Source organism: Triticum urartu, chromosome 7, assembly GCF_003073215.2.
Source record: "Triticum urartu cultivar G1812 chromosome 7, Tu2.1, whole genome shotgun sequence".
Taxonomy (NCBI): Eukaryota; Viridiplantae; Streptophyta; class Magnoliopsida; order Poales; family Poaceae; genus Triticum; species Triticum urartu.
Window position 1 is genome coordinate 61,773,970 of NC_053028.1, and position 24,118 is coordinate 61,798,087.

Below are 24,118 nucleotides of genomic sequence, written 5' to 3' on the forward strand. Positions count from 1 at the left end.
ACAAGTTGAAAGACATCGATCAGCTGTGCTGCGACAAGAAGAGGAAGGACTGCGGAAGTCCCTGGAGCATTCAGATGCATACTTTCTGGTGCAACAGCAAGCATTGGAGGATTTTTGCGCCAAACAGGACAAAGCTAATCAGCTTGCTAAGCTTATTGCCAGCATGGTGGATACCCAGGATAATGTTTCTTGAGCTCTTCAGAAGTTGTTTCAGTTATGCTCTTGTTTTGCTGCTGCGTTTATTTGCACTGGTGGCCAATTTTGACGGCCAGTGTATATGATATGCTGCTTTGATCCCTATATTTGCACTGGTGGCGAACTTTGATGCCCAGTGGACGTAATATGTGTAATAGCCGTGATAGCCTAACGTTAGTTGCTTGCTTATTTATTTCCTTGTTGTCTTGTTTATTTGTTTGCGTGTAGTCATTGCAGTTGCTTTTCCGCGGTTAACTAGTGGCTACAATAACCTATTTTTTAAAACTAGTCCACAATAACCATGGGCTAATATTTACTGTAATGACACTGGGCCTCCTATGGGCCGTAAAAACAGTGGGCCTTCTACGGGCCGTAGATACAGTAGGCCTTCTACGGGCCGTAGAAACAATGGGCCTTCTACGGGCCGTATCATCAATGGGCCTTATACGGGCCATATGATCGAATGGCCAAGCATGGGCCAATAACAGGTTGCATTATGGCTGTAAATGGGCTAGAATTGGAATTGTCCGTTCATTGGCCGACCGTAACGGGCCATCGTTGATAGGCCGTATTTGATGACGCTATGAAAACGGCCCAACGTATTAACGGACCACAAACGGGCCGACTGTAACCACGGGCTGAATTTGGCCCACAAGCAGAAAATGACAGTAACGGGCCGTAAGTAAACGAATGCTGGAACTGAGCCCAAGAATAAATGGGCTGGAAACGACCCAACAGAATAACGGGCCATTAATGGGTATAAAGTGATACACTGTTCATTACGGGCCAATTTCACCACGGGCCGTTAATGGGTGTAAGGTGATACACTGTTCATTACGGGCCAGTTTCACCACGGGCTGTTAATAGGCCAAGAGTTACATAGGGCCTCATATGGGCCGAAAGACGTCATGGGCCATACATGGGCCAGAATTGAAAACGGGTTGGAATCATATTGGATGGCCCAGATGACGCTACTGGGCCTAATTCGGATAGGGCGTAAAGGACCTTCGGTTACCGGGCTGTAAGTGGGCTATATGTGAACAGGCCGTTAATAGGCTTTCCATGGGCCGGCCCGCCACCTTTTGACCAAGTCAAACCGGCCAACCTTTTCACAGGTATGGGCCTCTGTTGGGCCGTGCCACGTGTCAACGTATCATAGGCGCCTTCCATCCAATGAGTGGTTGACATCTGTCCCAACGATGAGCCGACACGTGTTTCCTCCAGCCAATGATGATTTTACACGTGGAAAATCCCCATTGGTCGGGGCTGTTAACGGGTTATCGGATCCAAAACCCGACCCGATGTTACATTTGCTACCGTTTCCTTTTGCCACCGTTACCACTACTATCATATTACTTTGCTACTAAATACCTTGCTGCAGATATTAAGTTTCCGGGTGTGGTTGAACTGACAACTCAGCTGCTAATACTTGAGAATATTCTTTGGCTCCCCTTGTGTCGAATCAATAAATTTGGGTTGAATACTCTACGCTCGATAACTGTTGCGATCCCCTATACTTGTGGGTTATCAGTGGGCTCCAAAAACAAACTCTCATCGGCAAATATTCAGTGTATGCGAGATTACCGTCCTATCCCCAACCGGCTAATATTGTTGTGATGTAGGAAATTTAAAACGGGGGCTAAGTTTGTAAATTTCCTCGCATTTGAGACAAGCATGCCCTGAAGACATGGTTCCCCCCTTCCTCTCCACCTCCAGTTCCCCATTCGTACTCCGTGGGCACCAAAACACCCTCTCCACCCTAGCCTCCTCCGTCCGCCACCCCATCCACCGCCGTCCTCCTCCACCATGCCAGAGCTGATACCTCGATGCCTCCGTCCATTACAAGAGATCGACCTCTCTCATTCATGGCTTCGGACCGGGATCCTTCCATCCCATCCTTTCGCTTCATCCACGCCATCGTCCACCTTGCCGGCGCCGCTCCTACGACCGTCTCATCCACCACGCCCCGCAGCCACCGTCTACCCTCCTAGATCTTCTTCCATGCTGCCAACAGCCATTGCTACTGCAACACCGTCAAATTCTTAGCAGATGCATACACGGCGCCGCACCAGAGGCGGTACTCTTTCATATCTGCTCAACTTATTTACCGCAGCAAGAAAATAGATCGCCACTGCTTTACTCTGATTTCTTGTCCATCACTTACTTGCTAGTTGAAAGCAAAGATTGGTTGCGAAGTTGCCTTTGTCCGGTTTGCACCTTCAGATCCGCCATGGCACGCTCAACACTATACTCCTAATGCTTATGGTTTTCCCCCCTTATATTCCACACTAGTTAAATCATAGTAGACTAAATTTCAAAACTGTGCCAGTCAATTTTTTAGAGCTCGCCGGAGTTCGCCGGTGCGTACGAAGGGGCTCGGGTGGGCACAGTGGTTGTGGGGGGGCGGTGGTGGGGCCTTGCCGAACAAAGAAAACTCGACGCGGGTGGTGGCGGTGGTGGGGATGTGGGTGGTGGAGGAACACAGGCGATGGGGGCCGGTGGTCCGGCCGGCAGCCCGTGCGGTGTTCTATATGGGAAGAATCAGAGACGAGGAAGAAGATGGGTTAGGCGACGTAGGATCTTCATCCAACCGCCTGAAATGGTTGACTGACCCAAATGACAAAAGTCACGCGACTTGCATGCAGACATGCCTTTATATTCAGTACCATCATCGTACCTGCTTAGTATTGCTCCTGAATCCATCAAGCTAAACAACGTGCCACTCATAATTCCAAACTTGTTGCTCAAGTATGAATCTGATATTATGCTGATATTACTAAAATAGATAACATTTAATTGTCAGCTAATGTTCCTACTTTACTTTCAAAAAAGCACGTGCACCACATATAGAGAGACATCAGGGAGTTGCTTTCTTAATGCGCTCTGGTTCATCATGTGTGGGCACTGCGCAACAAACATTTTATTATGCAAAATCTTCTTGCTCTTCTTTAGCATACTTCCTCTTCCGTTCTTCTTTAATAAGTGCTCTCTCTGTTCCTAAATACAAGTCTTTGTATAGATTCCACCATGGACTACATATGGAGCAAAATTAGTGAATCTACACTCTAAAATGTATCTGGATACATCTGTATGTGATCCATAGTGGAAATCTCTACCAAGACTTATATTTTGGAACGGAGGGAGTATGATAGTAGTACAGTATGTTCCTTGTAGTGAAGATGAGCAGGGACATTTGCAGTGTAGAGGTCTATGCGGTCGGTTGTGATGGACACGTTGAACTCTTCGGGCCTCTTTGATTCGTAGGATTTTGTAAACATGAGAATAGGATTTGTAGTGGCCTGCCCACTCGAATCCTATAAGAATAGCAAGGAAATGCGGGGAACTGTGTCGCCTTTGAGAGTTACACGGATATTAACAATACCGCACCTTCAGTTGAAGAGAATTGGTAACCGAAGCCTTTCTAGCCATACCGGCAATACTAGCACATATATTCCAGCAAGTTCCACTTTGCTGATTTTACTTTGATGCTTACGGTTTTCCCGTTATATCTACACTATGATCTGTGTAGCTGCTTTGTGTCGCACTAGCAGCAGTCCGCTCTTGAAGCTAAACACCGCAATGACTTACAAAATTGGCACCAAATCATTGAGTGCCATTATGGATGCAATGAAACTCATACGCTCCCCACATGTTGATTCTTGTTCAGAATATGATCCTAATGACTATTCTAACCTCGAGGAGTCAAAGGCAGATGGCCTGTCCTATTCACCCATCAAGGTGCCTGTTCTAATATGGCACGGTTTTATTGACTGCGTGTATCTTGCATATGTTATCTTGCATTTCTTCTACTTTGTTGCACCGCCATCTGCTTAGTTTACTCATCATATATGTGGAGATGCCATGCCCATCCATTATCAATACATATTCCATCTGTCATCATACCATGTTTTTCCACTCAAATGTTGTTCTTGTGCATCAGACATAAAAAAGGAAGAGGGTGATTGCCGAACCTGAAGGAGCACCAGCAAAGTCCTTGAAAAACGTGGTGGTGCCGGAGAAATCAGAAAGCACCCCATATATTGGTTGTACAACCAGTGACACAAAACGTAGGACCTACTCCAGCAGACTATAGCCATACTTCACTGGCCACACCACTAGCCCCACCACACATGACCTGCACTCCAGCAAAAGGTATACTGATTTCAGTTGCCATAGCACTTGCCGTACCACAGAAAAATCCCACTCCAGCAAAAAGTACAGCAAGTCCATCGGCCAAAGACCTATCCCAACTGTAGAGACGACCAATTCCTGCAAATTGGAACCCCATTCCAGTTATTCCCAGTTTAAAAGACAATGCTTTCAATGTTGTTAGGGACTACGTGCATATATTCCCATCATGGGAAGATTATAGTGAAGACAAACACCATTTTCAAATCTTCCTTTCCAACTTATGTGTAAGTGCTATTATTCATGTTTATTATTTTCATGTTTTCTTCTTATTGAACACATCAATGATTTACATTACATTGTTGTAAGTGGGCGAGGGTCAATCTTGATAGTCATGACGAGCAAAGCTTGCTTGTGCTTTTCAAGGAAGCATTGCAGCAGTATCGGTGTTACCTGAGGAAATCACACTTTGATGGCAAGTCTATAAACGAATTTCCGGTGAGGTCTCCTGTGCTAAATTTAGAAGACATTGAATGGAAAAACCTTGTTATGCGCTGGCCTCGTTTCCAGGATGAGGTACTGTCTATGAAATCACATGACAATTTGAACTTCTACTTTTCTGCATGTGCCTTACAGATCTTTTTTGCAGGAAATCTGCTCGAAGAAGAATTCCGGTTTGAAAAGAACGACAGGATATCGCAAATATGTTGCCCGTTTCTTTACTCTTGCTAGTACATGTTGTCGTGTATCACTTTGATGAAAAAGAGGTGACCGGACTGCAAACATGCATCCAGTCCCTGGTGAACAAGCCAGTCCGGCTAGTTAATGTAATCCAGGTTATGCCCGTCCGCCGGATCCTCCCGTGCCAACAACGGGATTTTAATCTGTGGGAGTTCGACCCGGCGCAGCATCAAACCCTCAGCAGGCTTTTTGACACGATGTACGAAGACGCCTGGAAGATGCTATTCAAGGGCGTCGAGGCTCCCGCATCCGCTTCCGAGGACCGCGGATACAGCTCACAACGTCACGCTAGCGAGGTTTGCCATCTACACCTTTTACAGGATGTTAAGCTTTTTTTTCATAGTTTGACTCTATGCGGGATCTAAACTCCCTTACCTTTGACAGGCTTGGCGGGCGATATCCAGACCGATTAACTGTCCGGCTCCGCTGCCCGAAGACCCAGCCCCAGCTCTACTAGCAAAGCTGCTGGTTCCGGCACCTTATGTGGTGTCGGAGAAGAAGGCTAAGAAGAAGAAGACCACGGGGACTCGAAAGAGTGCCCACAACGTGGTGGTGTCGGACTCGTCATCTGACGAGTCCGAGACGCCCTCCTCCTGCAAAAACGAGGAGGAGGAAGAAGAAAACTCTCCCCCCCAGCGGAGGGAGGAGAGAAGAGGAAGGCCGCCCCAACGGGGGAGGTCGAGGGGTCTAGGAAAAGGAAGATCCCTCCGCCGGACTACGCCCCCAACGCCGAAGAGGGCAAAGAGGAGTGGCCAAACAGGGCCAAGCGTCTGGCGAAATCATAAGTTTGGATATCAGAATAACTCATGATGTTCCTTTGTTGCACAGCTTTCCCTAATGTCGAATGTAATTGTGCAGTCCGCCACGGGCCAAATTCGACGAATCGTCGGGCGGCTCCCTGGACTCATCGGACGTGAACTCAGTTCCGCCCGCTGTCTCCCCCCGCACTACAGACGACGCCGAAGTGGCGTCGCGACAAGCTCCGGGGGAGGAGGAGGTGGTCCCGGAGGAGCCGCCAGGCAACCTCCCGGACTCCCGGAGTGAAGGGGATAAGGCCCCCCAGGGCTCCAAGTCCGGCTTTGTGCCGGACACCGCGCCGGAATCTTCCACAATTTTGGACCACGGCAGGCGAACTCCTTCAAAGAGGAGAAAGCCTTCTGAGCCGGCGGCCTCCGTCCAACCGGAGGTGCCGGACAATCTGCTGGAGGTGCTCGACGGCGACTCCATCGACGAGGGGCACCGTACTATTATGAGTACGGTGATCCAGAAGGTTCAGTCCGTCAAGAGCGGACTGACTGAAGCTTGCGCTAGCCTTCTAAGAGGCTTCGAGGTAAGTGAAAATATGTAAGAATATTACCGCATAGACAATAGCCCCTGATGCTCTGTTTGGCGTTCGGAAAGAAAAGCCGAATAGAGGATCTATTAAATATCGCAGGTGTCTAACAAAAAAGAGTCAATATGCGTATGCAGGCTTCGCTGCTATCCACCGCCGCACTGACTGCGGAGGTGGGTGTCCTGAAGCGGGACCTCAAGCGGACCGAGCAAGAGCTCGGACTTGCCAAGCGGCCGCTCGAGGAGGAAGAAGGTAAGAAATACCTTACACAATAAGTGCCTATAAAAAGGCTTGATTGCAAAAAAAGAGTAACAGGATTGTACTGCTTATTGTAGGGCCACGACTGAGGTGGCGACCCTTAAGCAGGCGCTGTCTGAGGCCGAAAAGAAAACGGCTGCAGAGCGCGCCGAGCGAGACAGACTTGGGGCTCAGGTCGGCAAGGTGCAGAAACAGCTTCAGGCTGTCATGAAAAAACATGAGAGTTTGGAGCTGGAGTCGAAGGCGCAAGCATCCGAGCTTGCAACGGCCCTAGAGGCTACCAAGTCTGCCAAGGCCGAAGCCCAAAAGGCCCTCCAAGAGTTGGAGGAGATGAGGAAGATAGCAGCGGGTAAGGCATTCTTTATGCAAAGGAGAAATATAAAAGTGAACTACATGTTACTTACTCGAATCCGGAGCTCTCCAGGGGCATTCGCAGATCATCCCCACAGCGTATCCGATGCCGCCGCATTCTACCGAGCTGAAGAGGGTAGCTCGACGGAGAAGGTGTTCTGGTCTCAGTATTCCGAGGCCGGACACCCTGTGCCCTTGAGCGACCAGCTGAAACAGCTGGTCGAGCTCCACAAGGCGGCCAAGCAGGCCATGAAGGGCTTCATAGTTCGGCTGTGGTCCGGAGAGGCCCTGCCTGGGAGCTATTTCGGGCTGGTGCGGCGGCTGGTGGAGGCCTGTACGAGGCTTGAGGTTATCAAGCGCTCCGTCTACATCGAAGGTGCCCGTCGGGTCCTTGCCCGTGCAAAGGTGCACTGGGGTAAGCTGGATGGTGAGAAGCTTGTGAAGGACCGGCCGCCGCGGGGGAAGGAGCATCGCAAGCCCGAGAACTACTACAAGGATGTTCTTGCAGGTGCCCGCCTTGTGGCGGATGAATGTACCAAGGATGTGATATTTGAATGAACTCGCTCGTGTTTATCCTGTGCGCTGAAAACTTGTTCATATGCGCTAAGCAATGCTTATTGAATTTAAAATATTACTTTCTGTGCGGCCCTTTATCAAAAATTGAGAGATGGCCAGTCGTCGGCTTCTGCCCCCGTGCCACTAGTTCTGGGGTGTTCGGGATAAACCTGAGCGCTCTTTTTCCCATACTTGGGTCCTTCGAGGGAGGCGCTCTGCACAACGAACCAGGCAATCGGACTATAATGCTTGAACACTCTCACCTAGCCATAGAACTCTATAATTTTAAATTTTGGTGAAGCCCCTAGTTCAGAAGACCGAGTTCGGGGCGCTATCCACGCCTTGGCCGGACGAAGCCAGCTCCTCGCTCGAAGTGGCATAAGCCTTTAGGGACTCGAAAAACCTCTCGAACAGCGACCGGTCTCTCGCCACATCATGACAGTCAGTTTTAGCTTTCTCCACTGAGGTGCTTAACCCAGCTGAACCGGGGCACAATCGCAGTGGTTCTCCTAGTGCTACCTTAGCCGATAGAGCGGAACGTAAGGCACCAGAACATAGGAGCCGGGAAAACTCAACTATTGACCCAAATCATGATTCAGAGCCAATGCATATAGTGCTATAAGTTCGGGGTGCCGCACTTGTGAAAGTGTACGAACTTCTCACACCATTATGAGGGGTACTGAAGCCCCTGGCGTGTTTGCCGTACCATGGTGTACGGGTGCAATCATGTCATTTAATAAACATAAATGTGAAAAGAAGATAATGCAAAAAATAGAGAAGAAACTAAGCATTGTTTATAGAGAGGCTATTTATCAAAGCCAAACGATACAAATAGTGCAGTAAGCAAAAGATATTGGACTATTCAGTATGTCCTGACCAGGGGCAGGCCGCGGAATTGTATTTAAAACAGGTATACCGCTCGTAACAGAGACCACCTGGGAGTTCCATAATGCGGCATGGCTTGTCTGCGTCCCTAGATCTTGCATTGTTTGTGCGGCAGTCGAATTGCCGAACAGGTCGTCCGAAATATGGAGTCCTGAAAATAAGAAAAATTTTAAAAAAAGAATCTGGCAGCCCCTAGTATGTTTTAAGCCGTATTTTGGGCGTGCCATTATTGTGCCCCTTCCCCTGTGCCCATGGTATTTCAAGGGCGTAGTTATGTACGCGAGGTACTGGTTTCGCTATGTCACGAAAGCTGGGGTTGGGGCCGCATTGCTATGCTTGCTTAGAGTGTGCCAGGCGGTCCTGCTGTGGGTTACTCCGGGCGCGCTTGGCAGTGCCTGGCTTTTAATGGCCGGACTGGAGAATTGCCTGAGAAGGCTACTTTGTACTTGCGCTTGGATATGCGATGTCTTTGGGTTATGCTCCTCCGTACGGAGGGAGCGTTCGGTGTTTCCATTGACCGTAATTACACCTCGAGGGCCTGGCATATTGAGCTTGGATATGCGTAGTGCGGCACCGCATTGAACTTTTCAAATGCGGTTCGTCCGAGCAGGGCGTGATAGCCACTGCGAAACGGGACTATATCGAAGATTAACTCTTCGCTTCGGAAATTGTCCGAGGATCCGAAGACCACGTCAAGTGTTACTGAGCCTGTACAGTTGGCTTCTACACCTGGTATAATGCCTTCAAAGGTCGTTCTTGTGGGCTTAATCCTTGAGGGATCTATGCCCATTTTGCGCACTGTATCCTGATAAAGCAGGTTCAGGCTACTGCCGCCGTCCATGAGGACTCTTGTGAGATGAAATCCGTCGATGATTGGGTCGAGAACCAATGCGGCGAAGCCGCCATGACGGATGCTAGTGGGATGGTCCCTTCGATCAAACGTGATCGGGCAGGAGGACCATGGGTTGAACTTTGGGGCGACTGGCTCTATCGCGTATACGTCCCGTAGGGAACGCTTCCACTCCCGCTTGGGAATGTGGGTTGCGTATATCATGTTCCCCGTCCGCACTTGTGGGGGAAAGCCCTTCTGTCCATTGTTGTTCGGCGGCTTGGGCTCCTAGTCGTCGTTGTGCAGCCCCTTGTCTCTGTTTTCGCCCTTAACTTGCCTGCCTGCTTGAACACCCAACAATCCCTGTTAGTGTGATTGACTGGCCTTTCGGGGGTGCCATGTATCTGGCACAAGCGATCGAGTATTTGGTCCAAACTGGACGGGCCCTAAGTATTCTTTTTCAATGGCTTTTTCCACTGACCGGATTTATAGCCTTTGAATCCGGCATTGACTGCCGTGTCTTCATTGCTATCGCTGTTAACGCGGCGTTTTTGCTTATTCTAACGTGTCCTGCCACTTTTGTCCTTGGTATTCGAATTACCAGGGTTCTTTGATAAGTTGTTACTGCGAGCTAGGCAGCTGTCTTCTCCCGCGCAAAAGTGGGTCATGAGTGTCGTGAGGGCTGCCATGGATTTCGGCTTTTCCTGTCCTAGGTGCCGGGCAAGCCACTCGTCGCGGATGTTATGCTTGAAGGCTGCTAGGGCCTCTGCGTTCGGAGAGTCGACTATCTGATTGTTCTTTGTTAGGAACCGTGTCCAGAATTGTCTGGCCGATTCCTCTGGCTGCTGAATTATGTGGCTTAGGTCGTCGGCATCCGGCGGTCGCACGTAAGTGCCCTGGAAGTTGTCGAGGAATGCGGCTTCCAGGTCCTCCCAAGAACCGATTGAGTCTGCTGGCAAGCTGTTAAGCCAATGCCGAGCCGGTCCTTTAAGTTTGAGCGGGAGGTATTTGATGGTGTGTAGATCATCGCCGCGTGCCATGTGGATGTGAAGGAGATAATCCTCGATCCAAACCGCCGGATCTGTTGTGCCATCGTATGATTCGATATTTACGGGTTTGAAACCCTCTGGGATTTTATGATCCATTACTTCATTCGTGAAGCATAGCGGGTGTGCGGCGCCTCTGTACTGGGCTATATCACGACGCAGCTCGGAAGAGCTATGTCTGTTGTGTTCGGCCCGGGCGGATTTGTTGTATCCGGCGTGAAGATCATTGTCACATGCCGTAGGGCGCCTGCGCGATCCGTAGATCGATCTTGTTTGTGTTGCCTTATCCTCCAGTATGTCTCGCAGGTCGGGCGCATTTTTCCATGCCTTAGTTGAGCGGCGTCGGGGCATGGCTTGGGTGGAGGGCCGAGAGGCCTCTCTGTCGCGGCCGCGAGGTGGCCGTTCTGCCATGTCATGCGCTGGTGATGTAGGTGCTTCCTCCTCTGATCGGGGTAGCGGCCTGCGCTTCGGTTAATTCTTGGAGGGGCGTTCGAGTTCATACTCTTCGGCCGCAAGGACTTCAGTCCATCTGTCAGCTAGCAAATCTTGGGCAGCTCTAAGCTGTTGCTGCTTTTTTCTTGAGGCGGCTTGCCATGGCTAAAAGCCTGCGTTTAAAACGCTCTTGTTCGGCGGGGTCTGATGGTATGACGAATTCATCGTCATCGAGGCTTGCCTCGTCTATGAAGGGAGGCGTATAGTTATCATCCTCTACCTCTCGGTCTGCCGCTCTCTCATGAGGGCTGGCTTCTCCATCTTCCTGTGCCGAATCTTGCTGAGGTGGGTGTTCTTCGACGCTATCCGGGGTAGTATTATCTCCCGTGCCGGAATCACCATTTTTGCTTTGGCGGGATTTAGAGCGGCGCCGCTGATGCCGGCGCTTTGGCTGTTTCTTGGGGGCATCATCCCCCACTGTTCCATCGCCATCTCCGTCTTTTGGAGTATCCACCATATATATGTCATATGATGAGGTGGCCTTCCAGCACCCTACAGGTGCTGGTTCCTGTTCGTCTCCTACATCGTCGTCCATGCCGTCGATGTCTTCGGAGCTAAAGTCAAGCATGTCGGTTAGATCGTCGACAGTGGCTACAAAGTGGGTGGTGGGTGGGCTTTGAATTTCCTCATCGTCCGTATCCCACCCTCGCTGACCGTAGTCCGGCCAGGGCTCTCCTGATAAAGAGAGAGACTTAAAAGAATTCAGGATGTTGCCAAAAGGCGAATGCTGAAAGATGTCTGCGGTGGTGAACTCCATTATCGGCGCCCAATCGGATTCGATTGGCAGGGGCGCGGGGGGTTCGCAGTCCGGGGAGGGGTCCAGATCCTCAGAGTCACGGGTCGTGCAGAGTGCGGGGCTAGCGTTTGGCTCGATCGCTTTCGGGATCGCAGCCCCCGAGGTGACGTCCAACCGCTCATCCTCGATTGGCGCAATAGGCTCCGAGTTAGGGGTCGGAACCGATGCGTGTGGGCCTCCCGGACACTGTCCGGGAGCAGAGCGATCATGCCCCTCGAGATAGTGCGGCGCGCTTGGCCGTGGCTCGAGCCCATCGAAGATCAAGTCTCCGCGGGATGTCGAGGGTGTAGTTTAAGCTTCCAAACGACTTGATGGCCAGGGGCGTAGCTTTCGATCTTGCTCCAGGTGGCCGAGCGAATCGGCCCGCAGAGCAAAGCCGCCGAAGACGAAGATCTGTCCGGGGAGCAAAGGCTCACCCTGGACCGCATCGTTGTTCATGATCAAAGGAGCCATCGGGCCTAAAGGCGACGACACAGAGGAACTCTCAATGAAAGCACCAATGTCGGTGTCAAAACCGGCGGATCTCGGGTAGGGGGTCCCGAACTATGCGTCAAGGCCGGATGGTAACAGGAGGCAGGGAACACGATGTTTTACCCAGGTTCGGGCCCTCTTGATGGAGGTAAAACCCCCCTACGTCCTGCTTGATTAATATTGATGATATGGGTAGTACAAGAGTAGATCTACCACGAGATCAAGGAGGCTAAACCCTAGAAGCTAGCCTATGGTATGATTGTTGTATATGGAGTTGATTGCCTACGGACTACAACCCTCCGGTTTATATAGACACCGGATAGGGTTAGCTAGGCTTACATAGAGTCGGTTACAATGGTAGGAGATCTTGAATATCCGCATCGCCAAGCTTGCCTTCCATGCCAAGGAAGTCCCATCCGGACACGGGACGAAGTCTTCAATATTGTATCTTCATAGTCCAGGAGTCTGGCTGAAGGTATAGTCCGGCTACCCGAACACCCCCTAATCCAGGACTCCCTCACCCTTCATTGTCACTTACGAGAGAGAGATTTGATAGAGATAATAAGATAAATATTTTTGGTATTTTTATTATATAGATTGGAAAATAAAATAGATTGTAAACTTATATGATGGAAAATAGACCCGGGGCCATAGGTTTCACTAGTGGCTTCTCTCAAGATAACATAAGTATTACGGTGGGTAAACAAATTACTGTCGAGCAATTGATAGAAAAGTGCATAATTATGAGAATATATAGATATGATCATGTATATAGGCATCACATCCGCGACAAGTAGACCGAAACTATTCTGTATCTACTACTATTAATCCACACATCGACCACTATCCACCATGCATCTAGAGTATTAAGTTCATAAGACCAGAGTAATGCATTAGGCAAGATGACATGATGTAGAGGGATAAACTCAAGCAATATGATATAAACCCCATCTTTTTATCCTCGATGGCAATAATACAATACGTGCCTTGCTACCCCTGCTGTCACTGGGAAAGGACACCGCAAGATTGAACCCAAAGCCAAGCACTTCTCCCATTGCAAGAAAGATCAATCTAGTAGGCCAAACCAAACTGATAATTCAAAGAGACTTGCAAAGATAAAAAATCATACATAAAATATTTCAGAGAAGAATCAAATATTGTTCATAGATAATCTTGATCATAAACCCACAATTCACCGGATCTCGACAAACACACCGCAAAAAGAATTACATCGAATAGATCTCCAAGAAAATCGAGGAGAACTTTGTATTGAGATCCAAAGAGAGAGAACAAGCCATCTAGCTAATAACTATGGACCCGAAGGTGTGTGGTAAACTACTCACACATCATCGGAGAGGCTATGGTGTTGATGTAGAAGCCCTCTGTGATCGATTCCCCCTCCGGCGGAGCTCCGAAAAAGGCCCCAAGATGGGATCTCTTGGGTACAGAAGGTTGCAGCGGTGGAAATAGGGTTTCGTGGTGCTCCTGGATGTTTTTGGGGTATATAGATATATATATAGGAGGAAGAAGTAGGTCGGTGGAGCTGCGAGGGGCCTACGAGGGTGGGGGGCGCGCCCAGGGTGTGCAGGCGCGCCTCCCTACCTCATGGCCTCCTCGCTCCTTTCTTGACGTCTACTCCAAGTGCCCTGGATCACGTTTGTTCCAAAAATAACTCCCCCGAAGGTTTCATTCCGTTTGGATTCCGTTTGATATTCCTTTTCTGCGAAACACTGAAATAGGCAAAAAACAGCAATTTGCACTGGGCATTGGGTTAGTAGGATAGTCCCAAAAATAATATAAAAGTGTATAATAAAGCCCATAAAACATCCAGAATAGATAATATAATAGCATGGAACAATCAAAATTATAGATACGTTGGAGACATATCAAGCATCTCCAAGCTTAATTCCTGCTCATCCTCGAGTTGGTAAATGATAAAAATAGAATTTTTGATGTGGAATGCTACCTAGCATAATTCTCAATGTAATTTTCTTTATTGTGGCATGAATATTCCTATCCGAAAGATTCAAGACAAAAGTTTAATATTGACATAAAAATAATAATTCAAGCATACTAACTAAGCAATCATGTCTTCTAAAAATAACATGGCCAAAGAAAGTTCATCCCTACAAAATCATATAGTTTGGTCATGCTCCATTTTTGTCACACAAGAATGCTCTCATCATGCACAACCCCGCTGACAAGCCAAGCAATTGTTTCATACTTTAGTAATCTCAAACTTTTTTCAATTTTCACGCAATACATGAGTGTGAGCCATGGATATAGCACTATGGGTGGAATAGAATATAATGATGGGGGTTATGTCGAGAAGACAAAAAAGGAGAAACTCTCACATCGACGCGGCTAATCAACGGGCTAGGGAGATGCCCATCAATTGATGTCAATGCAAGGAGTAGGCATTGCCATGCAATGGATGCACTAGAGCTATAAATGTATGAAAGCTCAATAAAAGAAACTAAGTGGGTGTTCATCCAACTTTCTTGCTCACGAAGACCTAGGGCATTTGAGGAAGCCCATTTTTGGAATATACAAGCCAATTTCTATAATTAAAAATTCCCACTAGTATATGAAAGTGACAAAACAAGAGACTCTCTATGATAAAGATCATGGTGCTACTTTGAAGCACAAGTGTGGAAAAAAAGATAGTAGCATTGTCTTTTTTTTCTTTTTTTGGGCCTTTCCTTTTTTTATTTGGCCCTTCTCCTTTTTTTATTTGGGACAATGCTTATTAATGATGATAATCACACTTCTATTTATTTACAACTCAATGATTAGAACTCGATACTAGAACAAAATATGACTCTATATGAATGCCTCCGGCGTGTACCGGGAAGGGCAATGAATCAAGAGTGACATGTATGATAAATTATGCATGGTGGCTTTGCCACCAAATATGATGTCAACTATAGGATCATGCAAGGAAATATGACAATGATGAAGCGTGTCATAAATGAAACGGTGGAAAGTTGCATGGCAATATATCTCGGAATGGCTATGGAAATGCCATAATAGGTAGGTATGGTGGCTGTTTTGAGGAAGATATAAGGAGGTTTATGTGTGATAGAGCGTATCATATCATGGGGTTTGGATGCACCGGCGAAGTTTGCACCAACTCTCAAGGTGAGAAAGGGCAATGCATGGTACCGAAGAGGCTAGCAATGATGGAAAGGTGAGAGTGCGTATAATACATGGACTCAACATTAGTCATAAAGAACTCACATACTTATTGCAAAAATCTACAAGTCATCAAAAACCAACCATTACATGCATGCTCCTAGGGGGATAGATTGGTAGGAAAAGACCATCGCTCGTCCCCGACCGCCACTCATAAGGAAGACAATCAAAGAACACCTCATGTTTCAAATTTGTTACACAACGGTTACCATACGTGCATGCTACGGGACTTGAAATCTTCAACACAAGTATTTATAAAACTCACAACTACTCAACTAGCAAAAATCTAATATCACCATCTTTATATCTCAAAACAATTATCAGGTATCAAACTTCTCATAGTATTCAATGCACCTTTTTATGAAAGTTTTTATTATACCAATCTTGGATGCCTATCATATTAGGACCAATTTTATAGCCAAAGAAAATTACCATGCTGTTCTAAAGGACTCTCAAAATAATACAAGTTAAGCATGAAAGATCAACAATTTCTATAAAATAAAACCACCACCATGCTCTAAAAGATATAAGTGAAGCACTAGAGCAAATTATCTAGCTCAAAAGATATAAGTGAAGCACATAGAGTATTCTAATAAATTCCGATTCATGTGTGTCTCTCCCAAATGGTGTGTACAGAAAGTATTATTGTGGTAAACTAAAAAGCAAAGACTCGAATCATACAAGATGCTCCAAGCAAAACACATATCATGTGGTGAATAAAAATATAGCCTCAAGTAAAGTTACCGATGGACGAAGACGAAAGAGAGGATGCCTTCCGGGGCATCCCCAAGCTTAGGCTTTTGGTTGTACTTGAATTTTACCTTTGGGTGCCTTGGGAATCCCAAAGCTTAGTCTCTTGCCACTCCTTATTCCATAATCCATCAAATCTTTACCGAAAACTTGAAAACTTCACAACACAAAACTCAACAGAAAATCTCATGAGCTCCGTTAGTATAAGAAAACAAACCACCACCTAAGGTACTTTAATGAACTCATTATTTATTTATATTGGTTTTAAAACTACTGTATTCCAACTTCTCTATGGTTCATCCCCTCCGATACTAGCCATAGATTTATCAAAATAAGCAAAGAACACACGAAAAATAGAATATGTCAAAAACAGAACAGTCTGTTGTAATCTGTAGGTTTCGAATACTTATGTAACCAAAACAATTCTTAAATAAATTTGTGGACTCTAAGAATTTGTCTATTAATCATCTCCAAAAAGAATCAACTTAATCGCACTCTCCAGTAAAAATGACAGCAAATCTCGTGAGCGCTAAAGTTTCTGTTTTTACAGGAAGATCGCAAAAACTTCCCCAAGTCTTCCCAAAGGTTCTACTTGGCACAAATTCTAATTAAAAGCATGAAACCACATCTAAACAGAGGATAGATGAATTATTTATTACTAAACAAAACCAAAAAGCAAGAAAAAAATAAAATTCGGTTGCCTCCCAACAAGCGCTATTGTTTAACGCCCCTAGCTAGGCATTGACAAGTTCGATGATGCTCACATGAAGGACAAGAATTGAAGCACAAAGAGAGCATCATAAAACACGTGACAAACACATCTAAGTCTAACATACTTTCTATGCATAGGCATCTTATAGGAAAACAAATTATCAAGGAAAGCAAAAACTAGCATATGCAAGGAAGCGGAAAGAAACAATAGCAATCTCAACATAACAAGAGGTAATTTAGTAACATGAAAATTTATACAACCATATTTTCCTCTCTCATAATAATTACATGTAGGATCATAATCAAATTCAACAATATAGCTATCACAAAACATATTGTTAGCACGATCCACATGTATGCAAAGTTGACACTCTTCCAAAATAGTGGGATTAACATTAACTAAAGTCATGACCTCTCCAAACCCACTTTTATCAAAAACTTCATAAGATTGAACATTCTCCAAATATGTGGGATCTAAAGTTGACACTTTTCCATACCCACTTCAAATAATATTTCAAACACTATTATCAATCTCATATTCATCATGGGGCTTAAATAAATTTTCAAGATCAAGAGAAGAATCACCCCAATCATGATCATTGCAACAAATAGTAGTCATAGCAAAACTAGCATCCCCAAGCTTGAGGTTTTGCATATCATTAACACAATTGACATTAAGAGAATTTATAATAGCATCATTGCAATCATGCTTTTCTTCGAAGGAAATATCAAATATGGGTGCAATAGCAACGATCTCATGTTTAACATAAGGAACTATAGCAAATTCATCTTCATAAATATTGGCATCATGGCCACAAGAATAGCAAGCATCATGTTCATCAAGGGATATTTCAATCAAATCATCGGAATCATAATTATCTATAGATTCTTGCATATCATTATTTTCTTCCAGAGGAACGGTAATTCTTTCAATAAATTCTTTGACATAGACATTATGAGCATAGTTTTCATAGAAATATTTAAGTATGTCAAAATTTTCAGATTCGTAGAGGGTAAAATCATACTTTTCAATGAAATAAGAAACTTCATAAGCATCCTTAAAAGCAACACATTCTTCAATTAGTTTGATAACGTAGTAATTATAAACACCCTTTGCATATGAAGATAAGATTCCATTATCATTAAACTCACATAGGTAGGGGAGGTGTTTTTTAGGGTTCTTAGATCAACAAGTAAAATCATAAATTTCACAAAGATTCCAAGCATAACATATCAATCTGTTTATTTGATCCCATAAGAGTCTCCCCTTTTCAGACAAACGGTGACGCACAAAATGAGCATGCTCATCTAAAGATTTCCCCTGAACTAGGCTAGTTGGGGTTTTAGCACGAGCGCATAAGGATCAAAGATGATCCAAGTAGAACACTTTAAGTGGATCCATATCAATAGATTTTTAGCAAGAAAAGATGCAAGCAAATAGAATGCACATGGAAACACAAACAAAGATACATACGGGAAGAAGGCAAAGAAAAGTCAAAGGTGAAGTGGGAGAGAAGAAAACGAGAGGCAAATGGCAAATAATGTAATGCGAGGGATAAGAGTTCGTGATGGGTACTTGGTATGTCTTGACTTGTGCGTAGATCTCCCCGGCAACGGTTCCAGAAATCCTTCTTGCTACCTCTTGAGCACTACGTTGGTTTTCCCTTGAAGAGAAAAGGGTGATGCAGCAAAGTAGAGTAAGTATATCCCTCAGTTTTTGAGAACCAAGGTATCAATCCGGTAGGAGACTACATCAAACCTGTTTGAATAACCATCAGCTTTTTTTACAATAGAGTTGTTTGACATGTACCTACATCAAACCTGTTTGAATAATATAATGACTTTTTGTCAAATCGATTGTTTGGTGAGGTAGTTTTTCTTAAATTAATGTAAATCTCATATGGTGCCCTCAATTACAATTAGTAAATATAAGATGGCGAGGTGTGCAGATCACTGGCTGATGTTGTGGTGTGATTCATTTTCTCGCTTCAGGTAAAGAGCCAATGTGCTTGTACGGGTACCCGGATGGTAGTTGGGAGTTGACGCTGCCGGAGGAGATGGTGCCGCCAGGCCTGCCGGTGCCGACACGAGGCATCAACCGCCGGCGAGATTATATGAACCGTTTTGACTACCTGACACTCGTCGCCCACCATTCCGACTCGTGGCTCATGGCCGTCACCTTTTTCTTGTCCACTTATCTCGCTGCCAACCAAAGGTATGTTACTACTATTGTTGTTGCTACTACTACTACTATCACCACCACCACCACCACCATCACCACCACTACTACTACTTCGTTTCACAAACAGTTTTTTGAGCACTTAACATTTAGGACATTTATATGGGCAATCTACCTCCGAGAAACGTAACCAATAATTTCACAACACATACACTAGTAGAAAATAGGGCTTTGGTCCAGGCCAGGTCAGCCCATTAGTCCCGGTTCAGTCCAGAACCGGGACCAATGGGGGCATTGGTCCCGGTTCGTGAGCCCAGGGGGCCGGCCGGGCCACGTGGGCCATTGGTCCCGGTTCATCTGGACCTTTTGGTCCCGGTTGGTGGGATGAACCGGGACCAATGGGCCTCGCTCCTGGCCCACAACCATTGGTCCCGGTTCGTGCCTCAAACCGGGACTAAAGATTAGACCTTTAGTCCCGGTTTGAGGCACGAACCGGGACTAATGGGTTGAGACCTTTAGTCCCGGTTCGTGCCACGAACCGGTACTAAAGGTCCCATTTTCAAACTCTACCCCCCCCCCTGGATCGCCTTTTCAGTTTAAAAAAATAAAAGAAAATGATGGAAATGTCAAAAAAATAAAAGAAAATAAGTTTCCCATGTGATATGTGGTCTAGTTGTTGGGAAAATTTGCAAATGTGAATTTTGACTTTATTTGCAAAATCTCTCTGAAATTTGTAAAAATGGGCATAACTTTTGCATACTAACTCGGATGAAAAAGTTTTTTATATGAAAAATCATCTACTCGAAAAGTTACATCCGAATTTAACGGGGGGAACCCCGTTAAACATTTTCAAAATCCTCAAAAACCTAATAGAAAAAAGTTACGGGGCTTTTAAGATCTAGAGTGAAAAAAATCGAAAAAAATTCAAACAGTGGGCAAACTGTGGTCAAACAATGGTCAAACTAATTATTCTAGAATATTAGTGTTACTAAATAATTATTTCAGTTATTTCAATTTTGGTCAAATCTGGTCAAACTGTGGTCAAACAATGGTCAAACTAATTATTCAAGAAATATTAGTGTTACTAAATAATTATTGTTTTTTAAAACAATAGTTTCAAAATAAAACTATGAAATGTGTCACTTCATGCTCAAGCAAAATTCCTGAAGGTTAATAGGATTGACATCTTAGTATTGTTAGGAAAACAACAAGTGCAGACTTGGAGCGAGGGAGAATAGAACCCGGAAGTTAAGCGTGCTCAGGCTGGGGGAGTGGGAGGATGGGTGACCGTTCGGGAAGTTAGATGATTTGGAATGATGAGGGGTGATTAGAGGATAAATTGAGAAGTGATGAGGGGTGGTGATTACAGACTAGGGGTGTTACCAACCGGGACTAAAGGTGGAGCTCCACGTGGCCGCGCCCTTTAGTCCCGGTTCTGGATTGAACCGGGACTAAAGGGAGGCATTAGTACCGACCCTTTAGTCCCGGTTCCAGAACCGGGACTAAAGGCCCTTATGAAACCGGGACTGAAGGCCCTTTTTCTACTAGTGATAAAGCAAGTGCATGTAGAAGAATCTTTGAATGCAGCAAAAAGTGCAAAAACCTGTAACTTCTATCTAACAAAACTGAATGTAATTCCTATACTTTTAATCAAGCGTATAAAAGATTCTTTTTTGACATAATATCTTGTTTTTTCCATTTAACAAATACGAGAGAGAATACAGCTTCAACAGTAGTCCTGCAGAACCAATTATTAGAGCCTCAGCATTAAATAATGGGCTATATATTCTTATTAGGGGTGATCTTCGTCTTCTATTTAAATCATTATGTTTTTGTGCTTATATAGTTCCTCCATGCATCAAGAATGTCATGTGTTACATATTGCTTGCGAAGCCAATTGCTGATTTGGTGATGTTGGTTTACTTTCTCGTTTAGGATACATTTATTTGATATGGTAAACGAGATGCGAACAGTCCATGACGAATACTATCTCTCTTATGATCTTCCTTGGCTATCAACATTTGCGCGTTACAATGCAAAGAGGGAGTCGAACGCACCAACTCAAGAGAATGTGTCCAATCCAGATGTAGACTCTATCACACCTGCTGAAGAGAACGTGCCACCTTCTCAAGACTCGATGCAAGTTTTGTCTGCTCCAAACAGGGACTCTAGGAAGCCTGCTGAAGACAAACAAACGGATAATGAAGTTACCGACTTTTGCGGATCTTGTAATGCTCCGTATCATGCCAATGCCTTTTGGATTGGTTGTGACGAATGTGACTGGTGGTTCCATGGAAAATGTGTGAACGTAACTGCCTCTGAAGCAGAACATATCAAAGAATACAAGTGTCCTGACTGCATCCGCGAGGTGATCGGAGAGTAGGATATAATATGTACACCATTCCTTTATTTTAGGGTATGCAGTCACCCTTTGTATGAAAAATGATTAACTAGAAAGGTAGTGAGAGAGGCATTACATTCTTTTCCCATTCCGTTGGGATATATTTAAGAATTCAGTTTACAATGTCTTGACTCTTGAAACAAGGCTTTCGCCTTGCTATATTAATATAGCAACCACTTGACAGAACTGTGATATCACTGATGGGCAAAAACACGACAATCAGCCCAAAAAGAAGAAACAAATGCCAAAGCGATGATTTCCAGCAACCGGCGCCACGCTCTTATGCCTCTGAATTCCACCACGCCCCTATGCCTCTGAATTCCCGCATACCAAACAACCACACCACTCCACATACACCCTAAAGCATAACAAAAGACAAACAACAAACACAATAAGACAACAAACGAACCCAAAAAAAAACAACAAAAAGAAAACCAAATATAAATCACCAAAACTGTAATGGTTTAAGCAACAACAAAGAGCAATAATGGCACGTTACTGAACATACAAACAACCACAAACAACCACACAGCTTAAAAAAAATGAACAAAATACAAAAGAAACAAAACCCTAACAAAACAAACAGTGCACAACAACGCAGCACCAGCAGAATAAAGACCAAAGTACAATCGCGGCAACACCAACAATTAGAACAAGACCCACAGCGACAACTAAACCACACCCCAAACACCCAAAACACCTTCAAGTACTATGACGACAATGATGCTGCTCTGCCCAGACAGATCCTGATGTCTGCCAGTTATTTTACAATTTCGCGAGAGGAGTGCTTACATGGAGTACATCCTTTCAGGAGAGCGTCCGTTCCCTAAGAAGAGGAGGCCCGGCGTCACACCAACTGACGTCCCATGTTTAGTCCTAGCAAGTTAACCCCAAGCGGTGCGGGGGTCGGGCGAAAAATCTTTGTCGGTTCAGGCCGGCACCCGCAACACAGTAATTGGCTGTGGCGCCATGGGTGCGAGTCCCTGACAATTGGGCGTCACTCGGTCCGGCGTTCTTTGTGCTTGCTGCGGCATGGAGGAGCGTCAGGCCTGTACCGCTAGTCATATAGGATGTTCTTTCCCACCCCCAGCTACCGCCTGTTCTTTCACACGTTGGTGCAACGCACTTGAGAGCAGATAAATGTCACCGAGTATCTGGTTCATGGCGAGCTAGTCGTCCATGCAAGCATGATTAGTGATTCGCGGCTAATCGAGATATTATAGTACTTCGTCTCACTAACAAGAGGTGATGCTCTGTATGAATGTATGTTAGGTGTATGCAGTGGAGAATGCGCTATGTAGGGCTCATAGGCAGTCGTGGCTGAGCAAATTCAGAGGCATAAGAGCGTGGCGCCGGTTGCACCATCAAGCCGTCAAAAGACTCTTGTGTGAATAGTAACTGCTCCTGGTTCCTAATGGCAGCAAATACTTGCTACATCTCTTGATTCCCTGGTCGGATACAACTGTGTTTATTTCTTATGAGGAGCATAGGAACTATAGATATGCATTTGGAGGTTTTTAAACCTAAGCTAAGCGGCATCTCTGTGGCACCGTAGTACGAATTTTATGATCCTGTCTGTCCCAGACATTTTCTTGATCCGTTTTTAATCCGTGAATAAAAATTATTATGTTAAATACGGCCAGGACAGCTGAATTCATTCAGAATCCAGATTTTATCATGAAGAAAAAATATTCATCAAAATCCAGTGCTATTGCACGGGGTAGCGTAGTTCTGTATTGAAACAAAGAGGAATTTAGGCCAATAGTTTGATCAGTTACTTTCAAACATATTTCTTTGGGAAAAAGGTTATTTTCAGATATACGACCGTGTTTACTTTTGTATTAGACAAAGGAAAAAGAGTATCGAGTTACAAACAACACCGTCCATTAGTGGCTTGTATTTTTTGCATGCATAGACTTTTCCAATTGACAAGTGTGTGAAATCAATGCGCATGATATATAATTTTTGGTGTGATGCCCAATAATTCCAGATTGATAGAAGATGTAACTTATAGCAATTATTAATAGTCTACATTGTCTGGTGTGCTACTTCATGTCAATAGCGAATCACCTCCAGGCCCGATAATGATCAGAAGTCAGGGGACACTGATTGGTTAATTCATCATTTGAAATAGTTCGCAGCATTTTTTCATGAAAGGTCTAACATGTCAGGTATTAGCGTTGGGTTCACACCTAAGTATTTTTCCCCGCTAACGTAGGAAATGCCCAGACATTGGGGTCTCACTTATTCGGTGGCAAATGCCATAATCTCCCCGTACCATAGGCTATCTAAGAGAGATAGTGCGTACTTGCGGTTTATCGAGAAGCGTTCGAAGCAAACTTTTGTACACCACATTAATTTAATACAACGAGACCAGAGATCGCCATAAAGGCAGTCGCGAGAGATAAAAACATTTCTTAATTTATCTCTTATTAAGTTTGTCTGAAATATCCTCTGTATAGTCAGTGGAATTACCCGATCTCCACATGGTTAAGTCCCTGGTTTGGAGCAGACACTTCTTGCCCCCGATCCCGCAGAAGATGCGTCGTTTGTGTGAGGCAGGTGGCTAAACTGTATGGTCAACAGTTGCACCATGGTCCAGAACCTAGTACGCGAAGCACGGTGACTGAATAATTGAGTTGCTGACAACGAGTGTGGGACTGTAGTGAATTGGTAGCTCATCATTGCTCTTGTGCACGTTTGGTTGTCTAGTATTTCCGAACATGACACATCATTGACTGGGGTTGGCTCCATTTAGTTATATTAGACCAGGACCAGACTTGGAACACACTTTGTCCGCTG

At 45.2% G+C, this 24,118-nt stretch overlaps 1 protein-coding gene across 1 annotated transcript in view; it reads left to right on the forward strand.

The window, feature by feature from the left end:
- LOC125518353 (PHD finger protein ALFIN-LIKE 3-like) overlaps positions 1-21,298 on the forward strand; it is a 44,542-nt gene extending 23,244 nt beyond the window's left edge. The window contains exons 2-3 of the mRNA XM_048683228.1: positions 18,729-18,951; positions 20,851-21,298. Of these exons, the coding sequence (XP_048539185.1) occupies positions 18,729-18,951; positions 20,851-21,298 (671 nt within the window). The remainder of the gene's footprint in view (positions 1-18,728; positions 18,952-20,850) is intronic.
- Positions 21,299-24,118: the final 2,820 nt, after the last annotated feature.